Below are 21,935 nucleotides of genomic sequence, written 5' to 3'. Positions count from 1 at the left end.
GCAAGAAAACCGAAGTCCTACTTAGCTGGTACTCAATAAAACTACTCTGAAGATCCTAGTTAACGATTTCAATATAAACGGTGGAAGCCCCGTGAGATTGAAGGACAGAAGAAACCTCGGACTTCAATTGAAAATAGTTGGTCGTGCTCCTCTCCCCTCAAATTCTAACCCAGCAGATAAAACAAAACCTGGGTAATGTTATTCTATCGATTTATTCAAGGATAAGCCCACGATCGACTTGACAACTAAAGACGGCAGTGATTTTTGGACTGAATCCCAGCAACTGCTAGTGGCCAACTGTTGCCAATTTTACTTCTGGCCAGGTTCTGAGATCAGTTTCACAACGATATTGCACGCCCAGCTGTGATGTGGCGTGTTATACCTCCCAACAACCCAACTCAACGGGTTGTAATCTGTCACGTTATATCTGATGCACATTTCACTTTGAAGTTTAGCGGCTCCCCGGTGTGCTTTCCTGGATGGAAGCAAACACACGCCTTTTGCAAAACTAACCCTAACGTGACAACGATCCGGAGGCACTCCAATAAGCCTGGCTTCGATAACACGTTTGTGTAGGAGCAGCTGCAAACATCGCAGGTTGTGTGTGACCTGCGGCGGGCAGCTGACAGCCGCAACAACTTTGAAATATATTTTAAAAATGAGTCAGCTCAGTGTCCCACACTAGCCACCCAGAATCAGTGAGAAACCACCCACTCACCTCCGAGCTCGCTTGGCCATCACTGACAAGGACGGTTACCTCCCTCTTCTTCCTTCTCAGTCAGTCACTCACTCGCTCGGGGGCTTCAGGATGGTCAATCTCCGATCATTCATACATGGAGTGAAGGTCGCTGTTGGCTGACTGAGTACCAACGGTAGGGTCACCATATCCCCAGGCAGCCGGGTAAGAGACAGCGTCTGTCTGTATGTATATATATGTGTGTGTCTGTCTGTCTGGCTTATAGGGGGGACCTCGGCTCTCCGCTGCTGCCTCTCAGCCACTCTCCTGCTCCGTTTCTATATCCCGCCAAATCTCGCGCCCAGCCTTCCCTCTCAAACACTCACCGACAACATTTGAATGTGCGCACGCGTCCTGACCGTTCATAGGGCCCGCCGCGGGAGGGGGGGCGGCGCGAGCGGCCGCGCGACAAGCACTCTGGGAATTGCAGTCCGCATCGAAGGCCGTGCGCCTTGACAGCAAACGTCGACTGCGCCATCTTGTGTGGATTAGAAACACCGCGGCTGCTGCTGGCCGGCGATCGGCAAGTCTCACACTGTTAAGTGCTTGTTGCGGAAAAAAAAACTAACCATACCTTGGCACTTTATTTCAATTAGTTCCTGTTTTTGTTAAAACGTTTGCAACAGGAATAGCCAGGGTCTGGTGGTGTGATGCTAGTGTCCCTACCTCTGAGCCAGGAGGCTCGAGTTTAAGTGTCACTTTGCCCCAAGGTGGATCATAACTTCTCCGAACAGGTTGATCAAAGAATATCTGTAGCAGTAGCCATAAACATTGTACTTTGGCGAACTCAGCAGGTCTGTGGAGAGAGAAACCGCGTTAATGAAGTTTTTCCAGCAATTTCTGCTTTTGTTTCAGATTTCCATCGTCCGCCGTTCTCGGTTTTATTAACGTACTTCGAGTGCCTCTCGCAACGTGTATGTTTGTAGTAAATCTTTCCTGGAGTTACAAACGGCAAAATTGTAGAATGTGGTCCCTTCTTGGAATGAAGGCAATGCCAGCGTTTATTGCCCATCCCTAATTACCTATGAGTTTATACTCCACAACCACCTGATGAAGGAGCAGCGCTCCGAAAGCTGGTGCTTCCAATTAAACCTGTTGGACTATAACCTGGTGTTGTGGGATTTTTAACTTAGTACACCCCAATCCAACACCGGCGCCTCCAAATCACACCTAGAGAGCAATTACCTGAGGGTCAGGAGTCACATGTAGGCCAGACCAGGCAAGGAGGGCAGTTTCCTTCCCTAAAATACATTAGTGAATTAGATGGGGTTTTCTCCTTAACAATCAACACAATTAGACTCTTAATTCCAGACTTACTATTATAATTATTAAATTCAATGCCACCATCTGCTATGGCAGGATTTGACGCTAGGTCCCTAAAGGTAGCACATTGGTTAACACTGCTGCTGCACAGCGCGAGAGACCCGAGTTCAATTCCTGTTTCAGGCAACTGTCTGGGTTTCCTCCGGGTGCTCTGGTTTCCTCCCACAGTCCAAAAATGTGCAGGTTAGGTGAATTGGCCGTGCTAAATGCCCGTAGTGTTAGGGGAATAGGTCTGGGTGGGTTGCTGTTCGGAGGGTTGGTGTGGACTTGTTGGGCCGAAGGGCCCATTTCTACACTGTCTAAAACATCACCTCAATATCTTGATCAGTAGTCTAATGATAATATCGCTCAGCGATCATCTCCCCAAACTTCAAAAAGCCCTTGCTGTCACTGAGACGTTACAACAACATCTGAAGCCCCGTAATGGAGTAGGAAAAAAAAGGGTCTTTTTGTTACTGCTATGTTGTTCCTTTCTGTTTCTTCTGCTTCTCCTCATGTTCCTTGAATAAGTGGACAGGGGTTCAGCTTTGTGTACAAAAAATAAGATGTGCAATTATTTCAGTTTTTTCATTGACCCTAACAGGCCCCAGTACAATTTACAGAAAACAAGGTATTTAAATATAATTACTTCAGTAATGATTTTGCGTTGAGCAATAAATATCAGCCTTAATTACTTTTAGATTTAAATAACTCTGCAGACTCATTACGAAACAGGAGCTTTACTAGAACACGTCTCACTGATCTGTCTTACATCTTACACAAACTTGTACAATCACAAAATCATATGATATCACATCACTTCCAGATATAGATTGGCATTAATCCATTAAAATACACAGCTCCTCCATCCTCCCAAAATCTCCAATGCTGGTTTCTGGATTGTTAAAATCAAGAAACCATTATCTTGAACTCTTAATTCTTAAATGTTGTTTTCTTCTCTTATGTCCTTTCTCAATTCTTCTCTCAAGGCCACAATGGTTGTCCCTATATGAGTATATGTCAAAGGGTCCTTGTCCCCTCTGAAAGGGATCAGAGCTTTCAGTCCAGCAGTTGGTCTGTCAGACTTTCCTGGGCAGGAGGGAATTGGTAGCTAACTTTGGTTTGCAGTTCACATTTTCAACTGATTTAATGAATGCAGTTTCTCTGATTGGTTAAGTTGGGTAGATGACTGCTTCCACAGGCTATTTGACAACCAGTGCATGCATGTTCCATTTCACAGTACAATGCAACTCATTGTTTGAATGAGGTGAAGTCACAGATGTTATGCTGAACAGGCTGGGGTTGTTTTCCTTGGAGCGTTGGAGGCGGAGGGGTGACCTTAAAGAGGTTTATAAAATCATGAGGGGCATGGATAAGTAAATAGACAAGGTCTTTTCCCTGGGGGGAGGAGAGTCCAGAACTCGAGGGCATAGACATAAGGTGAGAGGGGAAAGATTTAAAAGGGATGTAAGGGGCAACGTTTTCATGCAGATGATTGTGCATGTCTGGAATGAGCTGCCAGAGGAAGTGGTGGACGTTGGTACAACGACAACATTTAAAAGGCATCTGGATGGGTAAATGAATAGGAAGGGTTTTGAGGGATATGGGCCAAGTGCTGGCAAATAGGACAACATTAATTTAGGATTTCTGGTTGGCATGGACGAGTTGGACCATAGAGTCTGTCTCTCTACTGTACAAAGACTCTATGTCACAAAAACTTGTCCATAGCAAGTTTGGGACCAGATCTCTAGCCAAGTGATATTACCACTATGCCACTTCTTCCCCACAACACCAGCTAAATGAGATAGAACATAGAACATAGAAAAGTACAGCACAGAACAGGCCCTTAGGCCCACAATGTTGTGCCAAGGCTTAATCATAATCTAAAACATAAACTGAACCTACACACCCCTCAACTCATTGCTCCATGTGCATCCAGCAGTCGCTTAAATGGCCCTAATGACTCTGCTTCCACCACCACTGCTGGCAATGTATTCCATGCATTCACAACTCTCTGCATAAAAAACCTCCCTCCTGTGTCTCCTCTATACCTTTCTCCGAATATCTTAAAACTATGACCCCTCGTACTAGTCAATCCTGCCCTGGGAGAAGTCTATGGCTATTGACTCTATCTATTCCTCTCATTATCTTGTATACCTCAATCAGGTCTCCTTTCTTCCTCCTTCTCTCCAGAGAGAAAAGTCCGAATTTATTCAACCTTTGTTAGGTGTAGGGGAATGCGTCTGGGTGGGTTGCGCTTTGGTGGGTCGGTGTGGACTTGTTGGGCCGAAGGGCCTGTTTCCACACTGTAAGTAATCTAATCTAATCTAATCTTTCTTCATAAGGCAAGCCCTCCAGTCCAGGCAGCATCCTGCTAAACCTTCTTTGCATCCTCTCCGAAGCCTCTGTATCTTTCCTATAGTAGTGCGACCAGAACTGGACACAAAATTCCAAGTGTGGTCTCACCAGGGACTTGTAGAGCTGTAGTAAAACCTCGCGGCTCTTAAACTTGATCCCCCTGTTAATGAATGCTTTCTTAACAACCCTATCCACTTGGATGGCAACTTTGAGGGATCTATGTACTTGCACACCCAGCTCCCTCTGTACCTCCACACTGCCAAGAATCCTGTGTTTAATCCTATATTCAACATTCAAGTTCGACCTTCCAAAATGCATCACTTCGCATTTATCCAGGTTGAACTCCATCTGCAGTTTCTCAGCCCAGCTCTGCATCTGTCTATGTCACACTGCAGCCTACAATAGCCCTCGATACTATCAACGGCACCTCCAACCTTTGTGTCATCTGCAAATTTACGAATCCACTCCTCAACCTCCTCATCCAAGTCATTTATAAAAACTACAAAGAGCAGAGGCCCAAGAACAGAGCCCTGCGGGACCCCACTCATCACTGACCTCCAGACAGAATACTTTCCATCTACAACTACTCTCTGCCTTCTGTCAGCCAACCAATTCTGAATCCAGATAGCCAACTCTCCCTGTATCCCATACTTACTGACTTTATGAATGAGCCTACCACGGCGAACCTTATCAAATGCCTTGCTGAAGTCCAGATACACTACATCCAGTGCTTGACCTTCGTCGACCTGTCTTGTCACCTCTTCAAAGAACTCAATAAGTTTTGTGAGGCATGATCTGCCCCTCACAGAGCCATGCTGACTGCCTTTAATCACACTATGCTTTGCCAAATAGTCATAAATCCTATCCCTCAGAATTCTTTCCAAAACTTTGCTGACCACAGATGTAAGACTGACTGGTCTGTAATTGCCAGGGATTTCCCTATTGCCCTTCTTGAAAAGAGGAACAACATTTGCCTCCTTCCAATCGTCCGGTATGACTCCCATGGAGACTGAGGAGGCAAAGATCCTCGCCAGCGGCTTAGCAACCTCCTTTCTCGCTTCCCGGAGTAGCCTAGGATAGATCTGGTCTGGCCCTGGGGACTTATCAATCTTAATGTTTTCCAAAACTACCAGCACATCAACTTCATCAATTTTGATCTTGTCAAGCCTGTATCCCAGCTCCTCAACGTTTTCATTCACAACAAGGTCCCTTTCCTTAGCGAAAACCGATGCAAACAAACTCATTTAGGGATTCCTCTATCAGCTCAGACTCCACTATCCCCAATCGGCCCTACCTTCTCCCTGGTCATTCTCTTATTCCTCACGTATGAGTAAAATGCCTTTGGGTTCTCCCTAATCCTTCTTGCCAAGCCTTTTTCGTGCTCCCTCCTGGCTCTCCTCAGTCCATTTTTGAGCTCCTTTCTAGCAAGCCTGTAATCCTCTAACGCTGTGCTAGATTCTTGCCCTCCACCTTACGTAAGCTGCCTTCCTCCTTTTGACAAGAAGCTCCTCTGTTCTCATCATGCAAGGTTCCTTAACCTTACCCCTTCTTACCTGCCTTAGAGGAACAAATTCGTGCATCACTCGCAACAACTGCACCTTAAATAGTCTCCACATTCTGCTGTGCCCTTTCTGTGGAATAATAGCTCCCAGTCTGTACTTCCCAACTCCTGTCTGATAGCATCATAATTTCCTTTTCCCCAATTAAATACCTTCCCTTTGTAACTGCTCCTTTCCCTTTCCAAGGCTATTATAAATGTGAGGTAGTTGTGATCACTGTCACCAAAGTGTTCTCCCACCGCGAGATCTGACACTTGTCCTGGTTCGTTGCCGAGCACCAAATCCAAAATGGCCTCTCCCCTCGTCAGCCTGTCCACATACTGAGTAAGGAAACCTCCTGAACACACTGGACAAAAACGGCTCCATCCAATCCATCTGCACTTAGGAGGTTCCAGTCGATATTGGGAAAGTTGAAATCGCCCAAAACAACAACCCTGTTACATCTGCATTTTTCCAGAATCTGCCCGCCTATGAGTTCTTCAATCTCTCTCCTGCTATTAGGTGGTCTGTAGAAAACCCCCAATGTGGTGGCTGTTCCCTTGCTGTTCCTAACTTCCATCCATACTGACTCAGTACACAAACCTTCCTCAACAACCTTCATTTCTGTAGCTGTGATGCACTCTCTAATTAGCAATGTTACACCACCTCCTCTTTTTTCCATGCTCTCTGATTTTTTTAAACGTTCTAAACCCTGGAACATCAAGCAACCACTCCTGCCCCTGTGAAACCCAATTCTCTGTTATGGCAACAACATTGTAGCCCCAAGTACTGATCCATGCTCTAAGTTTGTCACACTTGTTTCTAACACTCCTTGCATTAAAGCAGACAAATTTAACCGATCCCTTTGTTTCATCGCATGATAAACCTTCCCGATAGACTCACTACATCCTGTCACTGCCCCATCTGCAACTGTTCTCCTGTACAGACAAGTAGTACCAAAGAATCTGTGCAAGTGCATAGCACAGAAACATAGCTAGTTTGGTATCGGATCCAGACTGTCTTGCCTAGTTGGAGTATTCCTTATCATATTTGGCATAGTTCCACATCTAGCTAGAATGATACTTGTCCTCTTTTTTTTCCAAGTCATCAGCTTGTATATATGGCATGAGTGCACAAGTGAGAGCAGGGATTGAGTTCTTAGTCCTGTTTGCCTCGAGTTCACATGGTGCTGGACCATTTTGTAGAAACATAGAATTATACAGCAAGAAAACAGACCTCACAGTCCAACTCATCCAGGCTGACCAGATATCCAAAACTGATTTAGTCCCATTTGCCAGCATTTGGCCAGTATTAGCAAGTTTTGAGAATATTTGTAGCTCAGGTTGAGGTTCTGGATTAAGTTTGCTTGCTGAGCTGTAAGTTTCATTTTCAGATGTTTCACCAGCAAACTAGATAACGTCATCAGTGAGCCCCTGGTGAAGCACCGGTGTTACTGACCTGCTTTCTATTTATGTGTTTAGATTTCTTTAGGTTGGTGATGTCATTTCCTGTGGTGACGTCTATGAAGAGCAGAGGAAAATCACCTATACAGCATATTCAAAATGAATGGGTACCCAATGAACACAGTCTGCCAATTTCTCAGCAACAAACCCAAACAAGCAGACAAAACCCGCCCAGAAATCCTAGCCACTCTCTCCTGCCTTAAAGACATCTCAGAAATGACTGCCAGACTATTCCAATCTCTTGGCATCATGGTAGCCCACAAACCCACCAACACACTAAAACAGCAGCTAATTAATTTGAAAGACCCCATACAGACAACAAGCAAAACTAATGTCATTTACAAAATACCTTGCAAGAACAGTAACAAACACTACATTGGACAAACAGGCAGAAAACTAGCCACCAGGATACATGAACATCAACTAGTCACAAAAAGACATGACCCACTCTCACTAGTATCCTTACATACAGATGAGGAAGGGCACCACTTTGACTGGGACAACACATCCATCCGAGGACACGTCAAACAGAGACACCCACGAGAATTCCTAGAAGCAGGTATTCCAACCAGAACTCTATCAACAAAAACATCGACTTGGGCCCCATTTACCATCCTCTGAGAAAAAGGACAGGAAATGTCATAACCACAGAAACTGACATCATGAACCCAAGGAAACCTAAACACATAAAGAGAAAGCGGGTCACTAACACCAGGGCTTCACCGGATGAACACTTCCCATCAACCACCATCCTCTGTCTTCTTTCAGCTAGCCAATTTCTGATCCAAACCACTAAATCAGCCTAATTCCATGCCTCTGTATTTTGTGCAATAGCTTACCTAGGGAAACCTTCTCAAATGCTTACTGAAATTCATATACACCACATCAACCACTTTACCCTTGTCCACCTGTTTGGTCACCATCTCAAAGAACTCAATAAGGTTTGTGAAGCATGTTGACTATCCCTAATCAACTTATTCCTCTCAAGATGATTATAAATCCTATCTCTTATAACCTTTTCCAACACTTTACCCACAACTGAAGTAAGGCTCAATGGATTGACTCTACGCCTCTTTTTGAACAAGGTGACAACATTTGCTATCCTCCAGTCTTCTGGCACTATTCCTGTTGACAATGATGACATGAAGATTGAAGCCAAAGGGTCTGCAATCTCCTCCCTGACTTCCCAGAGAATCGTAGGATAAATCTCATCCAGCCCAGGGGACTTATTACACATTCCACAGTTGCTAACACCTCCTCCTTATGAACCTCAATACAGTCCAGTCTAGTATCCTGTATCTCAGTATTCTCCTCGACAACATGGTCTTTTTTTACTGTGAACACTTACGAAAAATATTCACCGAGCGCTTCCACTATTTCCTCAGACTCTCCGCACAACTTTCCACTACTACCTTTGATTGGCCTGAATCTTTCTCTTGTCATTCTTTTATTCCTGATTTACATATAGAAAGCTTCAGAGTTTTCCTTGATGCTATCTACCAACAACTTCTCATGCCCCTTCCTGGCTCTTCTTAGCTCTCTCTTTAGGTCTTACTTAGCTAACTTGTAACTCTGAAGCGCCCTAACTGAGCCTTCACGTCTCAACCTAATATAAGCTGCCTTCTTCCTCTTGACAAGATTCAGCTTCTTTAGTAAACCACGGCTCCCTCGGATATGATCTCTTGAAATGATAAGTACTGATAATGAATCTTCTAAATAAAAATCTAAAGATGAATCTTAAAGATTTCAAGTGACAGAACTGTAACCATATCCTTTCGAAGGTTGTTTCATTGTAGATTGTCCTTAGGAAAAATGATTGTTGATGCACTGTCTTAGGAACAAAAGGTCCTAATAAAAACGAAGTGCTGGAGAAACAAAGTGTTCGGTCTGGCAGCATCTGAGGAGACAGAAACAGCTAACATTTTGAGTTAGAGTCATAGAGATGTACAGCACGGAAACAGACCCTTCGGTCCAATCCGTCCATACCGACCAGATATCCCAACCCAATCTAGTCCCACCTGCCAGCACCCGGCCCATATCCCTCCAAACCCTTCCTATTCATATACCCATCCAAATGCCTCTTAAATGTTGCAATTGTATCAGCCTCCACCACTTCCTCTGGCAGCTCATTCCATAGAGGTAAAAACAATGACTGCAGATGCTGGAAACCAGATTCTGGATCAGTGGTGCTGGAAGAGTACAGCAGTTCAGGCAGCATCGAAGGAGTAGCAAAATCGATGTTTCGGGCTAAAGCCCTTCATCAGGAATAAAGTCAGAGAGCCTGAAGCATGGAGAGATAAGCTAGAGGAGGGTGGGGTTGGGGAGAAAGTAGCATAGAGTACAATACGTGAGTGGAGGAGGGGATGAAAGTGATAGGTCAGGGAGGAGAGGGTGGAGTGGATAGGTGGAAAAGGGGATAGGTGGAAAAGGAGATAGGCAGGTAGATCAAGTCCGGACAAGTCATGGGGACAGTGCTGAGCTGGAAGTTTGGAACTAGGGTGAGGTGGGGGAAGGAGAAATGAGGAAACTGTTGAAGTCCACACTGATGCCCTGGGGTTGAAGTGTTCCGAGGCGGAAGATGAGGCGTTCTTCCTCCAGGTGTCTGGTGGTGAGGGAGTGGCGGTGAAGGAGGCCCAGGACCTCCATGTCCTCAGCAGAGTGGGAGGGGGAGTTGAAATGTTGGACCACGGGGTGGTGTGGTTGATTGGTGCGGGTGTCCCGGAGATGTTCCCTAAAGCGCTCTGCTTGGAGGCGCCCAGTCTCCCCAATGTAGAGGAGACTGCATCAGGAGCAACGGATACAATAAATATTAGTGGATGTGCAGGTAAAACTTTGATGGATGTGGAAGGCTCCTTTAGGGCCTTGGATAGAGGCGAGGGAGGAGGTGTGGGCGCAGGTTTTACAGTTCCTGCGGTGGCAGGGGAAGGTGCCAGGATTGGAGGGTGGGTTGTAGGGGGGCGTGGACCTGACCAGGTAGTCACGGAGGGAACGATCTTTGCGCAAGGCGGAAAGGGGTGGGGAGGGAAATATATCCCTGGTGGTGGGGTCTTTTTGGAGGTGGCGGAAATGCCAGTGGATGATTTGGTTTATGCAAAGGTTGGTAGGGTGGAAGGTGAGCACCAGGGGCGTTCTGTCCTTGTTACGGTTGGAGGGGTGGGGTCTGAGGGCGGAGGTGTGGGATGTGGACAAGATGCATTGGAGGGCATCTTTAACCACGTGGGAAGGGAAATTGCGGTCTCTAAAGGAGGCCATCTGGTGTGTTCTGTGGTGGAACTGGTCCTCCTGGGAGCAGATAGGGCGGAAGCAGAGGAATTGGGAATACGGGATGGCATTTTTGCAAGAGGTAGGGTGGGAAGAGGTGTAATCCAGGTAGCTATGGGAGTCGGTGGGTTTGTAAAAAATGTCAGTGTCAAGTCAGTCGTCATTAATGGAGATGGAGAGGTCCAGGAAGGGGAGGGAGGTGTTAGAGATGGTCCAGGTAAATTTAAGGTCAGGGTGGAATGTGTTGGTGAAGTTGATGAATTGCTCAACCTCCTCGCAGGAGCACGAGGTGGCGCCAATGCAGTCATCAATGTAGCGGAGGAAGAGGTGGGGAATGGTGCTGGTGTAATTACGGAAGATCAACTGCTCTACGTAGCCAACAAAGAGACAGGCATAGCTGGGGCCCATATGTGTGCCCATGGCTACCCCTTTGGTCTGGAGGAAGTGGGAGGATTCAAAGGAGAAATTGTTAAGTGTGAGGACCAGTTTGGCCAGACGAATGAGAGTGTCGGTGGAAGGGTACTGTTGGGGACGTCTGGAAAGGAAAAAACGGAGGTCTTGGAGGCCCTGGTCATGGCGGATGGAGGTGTAGAGGGATTGGATATCCATGGTGAAGTTGAGGCGTTGGGGGTCGGGGAAATGGAAGTCTTGGAGGAGGTGGAGGGCATGGGTGGTGTCTCGAACGTATGTGGGGAGTTCCTGGACTATGTCGAGGACAGTGTCGAGGTAAGTAGAGATGAGTTCAGTGGGGCAGGATCATGCTGAGACAACGGGTCGGCCAGGGTGGTCAGGCTTGTGGATCTTGGGAAGGAAGTAGAACCAGGCAGTGCAGGGTTCCCGGACTATGAGGTTGGAAGCTGTGGGTGGGAGATCTCCTGAGGTGATGAGGTTCTGTATGGTCTGGGAGATGATGGTTTGGTGATGGGGGGGTGGGATCATGGTCGAGGGGGCAGTAGGAAGAGGTGTCCTCGAGTTGGCGTTTGGCTTCAGCAGTGTAGAGGTCAGTGCGTCAGACTACCACTGCGCCCCCTTTATCCGCTGGCTTGATGGTGAGGTTATTCCTGATGAAGGGCTTTTGCCTGAAACGTCGATTTCGCTGCTCCTTGGATGCTGCCTGAACTGCTGTGCTCTTTCAGCACCACTAATCCAGTTTCAGCACCACTAATTCAGCACCACTAATACACGTACCACCCTCTGCGTGAAAAAGTTGCCCCGTAGGTAGGTCTCTTTTATATCTTTCCCCTCTCACCCTAAACCTATGCCCTCTAGTTCTGGACTCCCCAACCCCAGGGAAAAAACTTTGCCTATTTACTCCATCCATGCCCCTCATAATTTTGTAAACCTCTATAAGGTCACCCCTCCGCCTCTGCGCTCCAGGGAAAACAGCCCCAGCTTATTCAGCCTCTCCCTATAGCTCAAATCCTCCAACCCTGGCAACATCCTTGTAAATCTTTTCTGAACCCTTTCAGGTTTCACATCTTTCTGATAGGAAGGAGATCAGAATTGCACGCAATATTCCAACAGTGGCCTAACCAATGTCCTGTACAGCCGCAACATGACTACCCAACTCTTGTACTCAATACTCTGACCAATAAAGGAAAGCATACCAAATACCTTCTTCACTATCCTATCTATCTGCGACTACACTTTCAAGGAGCTATGAACCTGCACTCCAAGGTCTCTTTGTTCAACAACACTCCCTCGGACCTTACCATTAAGTGTATAAGTCCTGCTAAGATTTGCTTTCCCCAAAATGCAGCACCTCACATTTATCTGAATTAAACTCTCATCTGCCACTTCTCAGCCCATTGGCCCATCTGGTCAAGATCCTGTTGTAATCTGAGGTAACCGTCTTCGCTGTCCACTACACCTCCAATTTTGGTGTCATCTGCAACCTTACTAACTGTACCTCTTATGCTCACATCCAAATCATTTATGTAAATGACAAAAAGTAGAGGACCCAGCACCAATTCTTGTGGCACTCCACTGGTCACAGGCCTCCAGTCTGAAAAACCCCCCACCACCACCCTCTGTCTTCTACCTTTGAGCCAGTTCTGTATCCAAATGGCTAGTTCACCCTGTATTCAGTGAGGTCTAACCTTGCTAATCAGTCTCCCATGGGAAACCTTGTTGAATGCCTTACTGAAGTCTGTATAAATCACATCTACCGCTCAGCCCTCATAAATCCCCTTTGTTACTTCCTAAAAAACTCAATCAAGTTTGTGAGACATGATTTCCCACGCACAAAGCCATGTTGACTATCCCTAATCAGTCCTTGCCTTTCCAAATACATGTACATCCTGTCCCTCAGAATTCCCTCCACCAACCCCATCACTGGTCTATAGTTCCCTGGCTTGTCCTTACCACCCTTCTTAAACAGTGGCACCATGTTAGCCAACCTCCAGTCTTCCGGCACCTCACCTGTGACTATCGATGATACAAATATCCCAGCAAGAGGCCCAGCAATCACTTCTCTAGCTTCCCATAGAGTTCTAGGGTACATCTGATCAGGTCCTGGGGATTTATCCACCTTTAACCGTTTCAAGACATCCAGCACTTCCTCCTCTGTAATCTGGACATTTTGCAAGATGTCACCATCTATTTCCCTACAGTCTATATCTTCCATATCCTTTTCCACAGTAAATACTGATGCAAAATATTCATTTAGTATCTCCCCCACTTTCTGCGGCTCCACACAAAGGCCACCTTTCTGATCTTTGAGAGGCCCTATTCTCTTCCTAGTTACCCTTTTGTCCTTAATGTATTTGTAAAAGCCCTTTGGATTCTCCTTAATTCTATTTGCCAAAGCTATCTCATGTCCCCTTTTTGCCCTCCTGATTTCCCTTTTATGTATACTCCTACTGCCTTGAATCTCTCCTAAGGATTCACTCAATCTATCCTGTCTATACCTGACATATGCTTCCTTCTTTTTCTTAACCAAACCCTCAATTTCTTTAATCATCCAGCATTTCCTATACCTACCAGCCTTCCCTTTCACCCTGCCAGGAATATACTTTCTCTGGATTCTCGTTATCTCATTTCTGAAGGCTTCCCATTTTCCAGCTGTCCCTTTACCTGCGAACATCTGCCCCCAATCAGTTTTCAAAAGTTCTTGCCTAATACCATCAAAATTGGCCATTCTCCAATTTAGAACTTCAACTTTTAGATCTGGTCTATCCTTTTCCATCATTATTCTAAATCTAATAGAATTATGGTCGCTGGCCCCAAAGTGCTCCCCCACTGACACCTCAGTCACCTGCCCTGCCTTATTTCCCAAGAGTGTGTCAAGTTTTGTACCTTCTCTAGTAGGTACATCCACATACTGAATCAGAAAGTTGTCTTGTACACACTTAACAAATTCCTCTCCATCTAAACCCTTAACACTATGGCAGTCCCAGTCTATGTTTGGAAATTTAAAATCCCCTACCATAACCACCCTATTATTCTTACAGATAGTTGAGATCTCCTTACAAGTTTGTTTCTCAATTTCCCTCTGACTATTAGGGGGTCTATAATACAATCCCAATAAGGTGATCATCCCTTTCTTATTTTTCAGTTCCACCCAAATAACTCCCCTGGATGTATTTCCGGGAATATCCTCCCTCAGCACAGCTATAATGCTATCCCTTATCAAAAATGCCACTCTCTTCCCCCCCCCCCCCCCCCACTCCTCTCTTGCCTCCTTTTCTATCCTTCCTGTAGAGTTGTATATGACTTGCATGCTGCCAGACGTGCTGAGTTCCTCCAGCACTTTACTTCTGTCAGATTTTCAGCATCTGCAGTATTTTTCTTTTACATATGTTAACAAGTACAGTTTGTTCAGATGGCTACCTTAAATTTTGCTAATGCTGGAGGGCACCAGGTACTTGTTTCTGTCAATTCAACTTGTTAAAGGCTAACTATGTCAAATTTGGTCCCTTCATATCATGGGAGATGTTAGGGGTCTGGAAAGGTGTAGAGAAAGTCCATAAGATGAATGTCTGGTTTAAAACACTGAAGTTATGTGGAAGAGCTTAAAAAAAAAGATTCTTTTGATTTAAAAAAATCTGGGATATGAAGGAAGGCATTGGATTTATTTCTTCCAGGAACCAGAGGGTGGTGAGAATCTACGCTGCACCACCTGAGAGGGTAGTAGAGGTGGAAAATCTCACAACCTTTATATAGTATATGGATGAGCATTTGAAATGTCATAATATTCAAGACTATGAGCTAAGTGCTGGAAGGTGGGATGTGTGGGTACATTGGTGCAGACTACATGGCCTAAAGGGCCTCATCTGTGTTGTATGACTCAAAAGACTGGGCCTTTCTTTGGTTAGCATTCCAGAACAATCTAATTCTGCAATGGAATACAGGGAGAACTAGCCATTTGGATACAGAACTGGCTCAAAGGTAGAAGACAGAGGGTGGTGGTGGAGGGTTGTTTTTCAGACTGCAGTCCTGTGACCAGTGGAGTTCCACAATGATCGGTGCTAGACCCTCTACTTTTTGTCATTTACATAAATGATTTGGATGTGAGCATAAGAGGTACAGTTAGTAAGTTTGCAGATGACACCAAAATTGGAGGTGTAGTGGACAGCGAAGGGTGGTACCTCAGATTACAACAGGATCTAGGCAATGGGCTGAGAAGTGGCAGATGGAGTTTAATTCAGATAAATGTGAGGTGCTGCATTTTGGGAAAGCAAATCTTAGCAGGACTTATACACTTAATGGTAAGGTCCTCGGGAGTGTTGCTGAACAAAGAGACCTTGGAGTGCAGGTTCATAGCTTCTTGAAAGTAGAATTGCAGGTAGATAGGATAGTGAAGGCAGCGTTTGGTATGCTTTCCTTTATTGGTCAGAGTATTGAGTACAGGGTTGGGAGGTCAATTTGCGGCTGTACAGGACTTTGGTTAGGCCACTGTTGGAATATTGCATGCAATTCTGGTCTCCTTCCTATCGGAAAGATGTTGTGAAACTTGAAAGGGTTCAGAAAAGATTTACAAGGATGTTGCCAGGGTTGGAGGATTTGAGCTACAGGGAGAGGCTGAACAGGCTGGAGCTGTTTTCCCTGGAACGTTGGAGGCTAAGGAGTGACCTTATAGAGGTTTACAAAATTATGAGGGGCATAGATAGGATAAATAAACAAAGTTTTTTTCTTGGGGTCAGGGAGTCCAAAACTAGAGGTCATAGGCTTAGGGTGAGAGGGGAAAGATATAAAAGAGACCTAAGGGGCAACTTTTCACACAGAGGGTGGTACGTGTATGGAATGAGCTGCCAGATGATGTGATGGAGGCTGGTACAATTGCAACATTTAAGAGGCATTTGGATGGGTATATGAATAGGAAGGGTCTGGAGGGATATGGGCTGAGTGCTGGCAGGTGGGACTAGATTGGGTTGGGATATCTGGTCAGTATGGAAGGGCTGGACCAAAGGGTCTGTTTTCATGCTGTACATTTCTATGACTCTATAATTCAGGATCTATATGATCTCCTGCATTTAGTTTGATCTCCTAAAAAGATCTGAAAATAATTTTCCAACTTATTTCCCGTAACTGGCTTGAGTTTATATAAGGCTTTTCAAAACCCGCATTGTGATGCACTAGACAGCATTACTTTATAGGACAGGATAGACTAACTAGTGTTTATTTATCCTGTCATTTTTATACGTGACACAATGGCACAAGAAAATCAACAAGAGGCCGGGCCCCTCCAAACTTGATGCATGTTTTGAAACAATTGTTTGACAATGTTATAAATGAATCGTAATTCAAAGTAATTTAAGTAAATCTAATTCCTACATATTGAATACACAGAATGCAATATTAAGCGAAATATTTTTCTCTTAAATTGTATGGGTCAGATAAACGTCACTAATATAAATGAAGGAAAACTACTTCCTTGATCTGTGAAAATATTGTTTCGGGTGCAAAGATAAAGTACTAAGTTCTCTTTTGTGGGACCTGCACATATGCACAAAAGAAGGAAATAGGCAGTTAAAACAGTTTGAAATATTCTTGACCAATATGCACGTGAAACATTTTAATTTATTGCACCTTCAGTATATGCTCATAACTCATGCTAACAGCAAGTTGGTACTTAGAGAATGTACCACTTTGTTTAATAAGCATTCAAGAAAAGAACTCCAAGTACTGTACAAGTCACTTATAGTACTGTACAATATATACTTTTATAATACACAGGTGTTACATTATAGAAGAATTCATTTTAGATATTTAGTACAGCAACCACAAATATAAACAAACCAAATTTGCTGAACAATTGCCAGTGTTGTCCTGTTATCATAAATGTCAGTATATTTCTTATAACTATTATTAATTGTTGTCATTTTCATTTAAACAGGGACATTTTCTCCACTAAAAATAAAGCATATATACAGTACACTACCCATACATACTCAAGGAGAATTACAATATGTTCTAATAACTGGATGGCAAACACTGCAAAAAAGTCCAGTTCCATGGGATATTTACCTTTAGGCCTGCTTAGGAGCCCCAATTTATCTCCATTCTTATATTTTGTTCCTTCAGTTATATCATTCTACAGAATGCTCTGTCTAATAATACTTTACATGAGTTCTGCTATCGCACTTAAAAGGACAATAAAGTTAAAAATCCCATGGAAAGATGCTCATGAATTTTAATGCACATGCTTAATGAAGTTGTCTTGTAATCCTCATAAATCCTAAAAACAAATTCAGAAGCAAATGAATCATTAATATTAAGGCCCAAACTGCCAGCATACAACTCATTTCTAAGAGTCATGAAAAACTCACCACTCCTGTGAAATTTAATTTTTAATTTAATCAATATTGTCTGAAAGCACATTCACTTTTGCATGCTAAGAATGTAAATATTTATGAAATGTGTAAAGTTTACAGCAAGTCTCTAAGCAGCTTTGAAAATGATTCAATTGCCATAAAGATCACTATAAATTAAATGAAATCTGCCTATTAAAAAAGAAAAATTAATATTAAGATTAATAGACAACAATACTGGCTGTTCCAAGCACAGTCTAAATGAAAAACAGAAACACTCAACCTTCTGTTTTTGAAAAAGGAAATCATTGAGGTTTACTTCCAGAGAATCTTCTAAATGTTTTCTATAATACGGAATTATGAATATCTTGTTTTAAAAAATAAGTAAGGCAGACTTATGTATTATGTAGTTTTACTGATTAAGGTTTGTGCATTATGAGTCCACATTTAAGGAGTAAAACTACCTTGTTATAGTGGCTATGTCGGAGTTTGTATTTCAAAAATCAGACAATATTTGGTGGTATTTTCTTTGCCCACCAAAACTTAGTCTTGTTAAAATTGTTCATTACACACTGTTACCGTAAAATCATCTACTACAGTTAATAATCACGCTGCTTGACTGCAATAATAAATACTACCATTACCAGTGACACACTACAGAATGGCACCTTTAATAATGGAAAAAGACATCAGTTTTTCTCAGAATTTGCAACCTGAGAGGAATATAAGCTCTGTGTGTGTCTGTGTGTGTATATTGGTGTGCGCACACGCACTTGCTTGATAGTTTGATATAACTTGGTGGTTTGAGTGAGGATAAAGGAACTCAAATTGTGATTTTAAACAACATATTGTCATGCTTATTTTTGTTTCATCTGCACAAGAGCTAAATACTTGATTTTTTAAACTCAAATAAAATTAATGAAGTTCTGATTAATACAAAGCAAACTGAATGAAGCAACAAGAAAATGAATGTTTCAGCAAGTATATTTTTTTTAAAAAGATAATATTTTCTTCACTAACTCCAAAGTTAGATCCATTTTGGGAGTACTTTAGAGAACAGCACCAGAAGTTTTTGGATCAAAGTTTTTTGTGGTGGAAGTCTGAAAAATACTGAACCAAAATCCTTAGTTCCCTCCCAGAAAGCAATATTATCTTTCATTACAGCTTTTACTTTCCCCCCAAAATAGGTGCTAAACTTTAAGATTAAGAGTTTTTATTTTCCAATTCTACTACATCACATACTATCAAAGCCAAAAACTAAAGATTTCAATATCAGTATAGAATTTTCTAAATACTGAATTTGAACATATGCTGAAGCTAAGATGAACCGCTTTGGACTGGTAGGTTTCAAAGCAATGGATATTCCATTCCCACTTAAACACTCAGGCAAAAATATCTGCACACCATGGAAATAAACAAAATGCAGCAGATGTTTTAAGTGCAGCTATTTTTGTCATCACCAATTGAACAATTCCTACATGCTCCAATGTCACAGTTTAAGTTATTATGAACAATCAAACTTAAAGTGAATCTCAGATCTGTCAAGAATCTTGCTATGATAAGGTAATTGATACCTTTATTTTTCATCATGGCTAATCACATTTGGTGACTTAGATTATTTCTGCAAAATGCCAAATCAAGAATATTGACAACTTTTATTATACTAAGCCCCTGTCCCTGCACAGGCCCTAGAAGCCAGGGCAGACAAGCGACTGTGTAGTTCTTTCTAAAGAGTTGTATATTTATTCTGTTTTAATGGGTGTACATATATGACCTTATCCAACTGTACATTCCAGTATTTTATTTCTAACACAAGCATCACCAACTAATATTGTTCAAATCAAACTTTAAATGCATCAGGAAAATATATTCTTACGAGACTCCTCTCTTTTTACCAAAGCGCTCTCTCTCAATGTGAGCTACATCAAGAACAGAATCTCATCCAAGGTTAAGTTAATAATTATGGTTCTGTGGATAATATGGGCAGAAGCTGTCATCTGAATCATCAAGAAAAATCTTGCAGTCATGCAATTGATAGGGGGATTGAATCTCTGTCTTTTGAACACGATGAGCTTCTTTTGCCTTGGCATGGCTCTTGTACAAAGCCCAGCTCTGCCTGCATGAGGGGAAAAACATTAGACAAATAATTAAATTCAGTAGTGAGTGCAAATTTATTGTCCAACTCACTTTCTTTTTCCCCCCAGAAGTTTCAACAATACATCTTTTTCCAACCAGAAACACAGGATGGGGAAACAATATAGTTTTACAGGAGTGAGTATTACTAGTAATGCTGCTTTTAGATTATCCAATGTATGTGTCAGTTTTGGTATGGAATCACTTATTTTGCTTTCTTCATATATCCCATCATTCCCTTTCCCCAATCTGGCGGTTACTGTCCAGGGTCAATTAAACATAGGTCTCGATTATAAAACTTGTATTGGGAATCAAACTGTCTACAGAAAGTCTTCAACCAAACATAATTTCTTGTAATTTAGCTTGTTAAGTTTACTGAAATTATCAATGTAAGAATTATGAATGGTTGATTTAACATAACAATTTGTATTTCAAAACTAACGGCTAATGGAGGGGTTGACAAACTTGTTCTCACTTAGGACCCTATTTCAAGACTGGAAAATCATCATGACTCCTGTCATGATTGTGACAAAATATGAACAATCAATTTTCAGTTTCCGACATTGATGATTTTAATGCCCAAGACCTTTTATAGACAAAAATAACTTAAAACAAAAGGAAGGAACAGTGACTTAAGATAGCCTTAAGTAGTCAACTGACTAGGTTGAGCCAATGTGAAATCAATATGAGGTAAATGAAGACTATTTGAGCCAAAAATACATTTTATCAAGAGACACTGAAACTTAGTCACAGATAAAGAAATCCTCGCCTCCTATTTTTGATTTACATCCTTCCAGAAAGTTCACATATTGGGCTGAAAATCACCTGCAGATTATCCAGCTTAAAAATACAAATGCTGCACATGGGAATATACAAATGAACTGTATTTCAGACAAATGTGGGGCAGAAAAGGAAAGTGAATTTGTAACACACAACTAGAATTCTCTCTCCTTGCTTCCCTCAGCTTCTTGAAAAACAGTACCCAGTGATAAAACAAATGAGAGAAACAAAACACACTCACCAAGAACACATGGATATTCACAAATTTCACCACTGCTCAGCACGCAAGACCTTTATTAAACAACCATGGCCTCAAGTTAAGTTCGAGCATCTCAAGGACTCAAAGGATTTTCGTTTTTAACTTTACATTCTAAACTCCTTTTTAAGCTTTATACCTGTATATGTGCATGTGTTTGATTTTGTGTTTTTTAAAATTTTTTTCTCAAGATAGTGGGTAATTAACCTCTTTCTTTCACTTGAGAAAACTGTGGTTTGAACCAAGAAAGAGTATTAGAGAAAGGTAGCAGGGTGCACAAAATATTGTGGAGACAGATCGCACCAGTATAGAAAATTAACAGGTCAAATCAGATAAGGGTGAATGCAATGAAATCTAAATCAGGGTTATTGTCCATTTATGCGAATCCATAGGGTATAGGAAATAAGACTGGAGAATTATAGATGCAGATTGCCACATGGAAGTATGATGTTGTAACAACAGAAATCTGGCTCAAGTAAGGGTAGTACTAGGTGATACATGCCAAAAGAGAAAATGCTGGAAAATCTCAGCAGGTCTGGCAGCATCTGTACGGAGAGAAAACAGCTGATGTTTCGAGTCTTACTGACCCTTTGTCAAAGCTAAAAAGATACATGCTAAAAAGCTAAAAAGATAGGTGATTCATGCTCCTGGCTAGAAGGTATTCAGAAAAAAAAACTAGGAAAAGAGGAACGGTTAAGAATTAGTTAAGGACTACACTGAATACTGGAGAAGCAGGATGACCCAGAGGGATCAAGCTTGGAATAATTTTGGCTCAAGCTAAGGAACAAAAAGGGTGCAATTGCATTGGTCAGTGTACCCGATAGACCATCAACTAGTGTGAAGAATATAGAGAACAAATCTGCAGATACATTAATAGGGAACTTTAGCTACCTGAATGTAGATTGGGACTAGAGCAGCATAAAGGGCAGAGAGGGAGAAACGTTCCTAGATTGCATTCAGGATTTTTTTTGTATAGCAGTATTTGTCTATTTGATGCTCAGAAATTAGGTGGACACAGCAGAACTATCAGTGGAGGATAATTTTGGAGACAGTATTGTTCGGGTTTAGGATGAAGATAGAAAGGACAATAGGCAATCAAGAGTTAGAAAAATGAAGTGGGGGAGAGCCAACTTCAATGTGGCCAGAACAGAACAGGACTGGCTAGACTGGCAAGAGAAGTTTTTTGGAAAAAATTATAGCTAAACAATGGTGCATTCAAAAAAGAAATAATTCAGACATTGTGAAGGTGTATTCCCACCACTCTGAAAGATAGGGCTAACAAATCCAGAATTCACTAGATGAAAAAGAGAGATAGAAATTTAGATAAAGCAGAAAAAAAAGTATGCTTGTTTCAGG

The 21,935-nt window shown here is 42.6% G+C and overlaps 2 protein-coding genes and 1 long non-coding RNA gene across 5 annotated transcripts in view; 1 reads left to right on the top strand and 2 right to left on the bottom strand.

Moving 5' to 3' along the window:
- mybl1 (v-myb avian myeloblastosis viral oncogene homolog-like 1) overlaps positions 1-851 on the bottom strand; it is a 65,597-nt gene extending 64,746 nt beyond the window's left edge. For all 3 annotated transcript variants that reach the window (XM_072571509.1, XM_072571508.1, XM_072571510.1), the window contains exon 1: positions 719-851. Coding sequence is in view for 2 of the 3 variants with exons in the window: in XM_072571508.1 (XP_072427609.1) it covers positions 719-738 (20 nt within the window). In the remaining variant the exon portion in view is untranslated. The remainder of the gene's footprint in view (positions 1-718) is intronic.
- On the top strand, positions 786-21,260 carry LOC140477490 (uncharacterized). The gene is made up of 3 exons (XR_011960749.1): positions 786-901; positions 19,615-19,681; positions 20,508-21,260. It is a non-coding gene; the product is annotated as an uncharacterized lncRNA (long non-coding RNA).
- Positions 16,649-21,935, bottom strand: part of vcpip1 (valosin containing protein (p97)/p47 complex interacting protein 1) — a 31,002-nt gene continuing 25,715 nt past the window's right edge. The window contains exon 4 of the mRNA XM_072571507.1: positions 16,649-19,526. The gene's annotated coding sequence lies outside the window, so the exon portion shown is untranslated. The remainder of the gene's footprint in view (positions 19,527-21,935) is intronic.

This window comes from Chiloscyllium punctatum, chromosome 5 (genome assembly GCF_047496795.1).
Source record: "Chiloscyllium punctatum isolate Juve2018m chromosome 5, sChiPun1.3, whole genome shotgun sequence".
NCBI lineage: Eukaryota > Metazoa > Chordata > Chondrichthyes > Orectolobiformes > Hemiscylliidae > Chiloscyllium > Chiloscyllium punctatum.
This window is presented reverse-complemented; position numbering and strand designations above follow the sequence as displayed.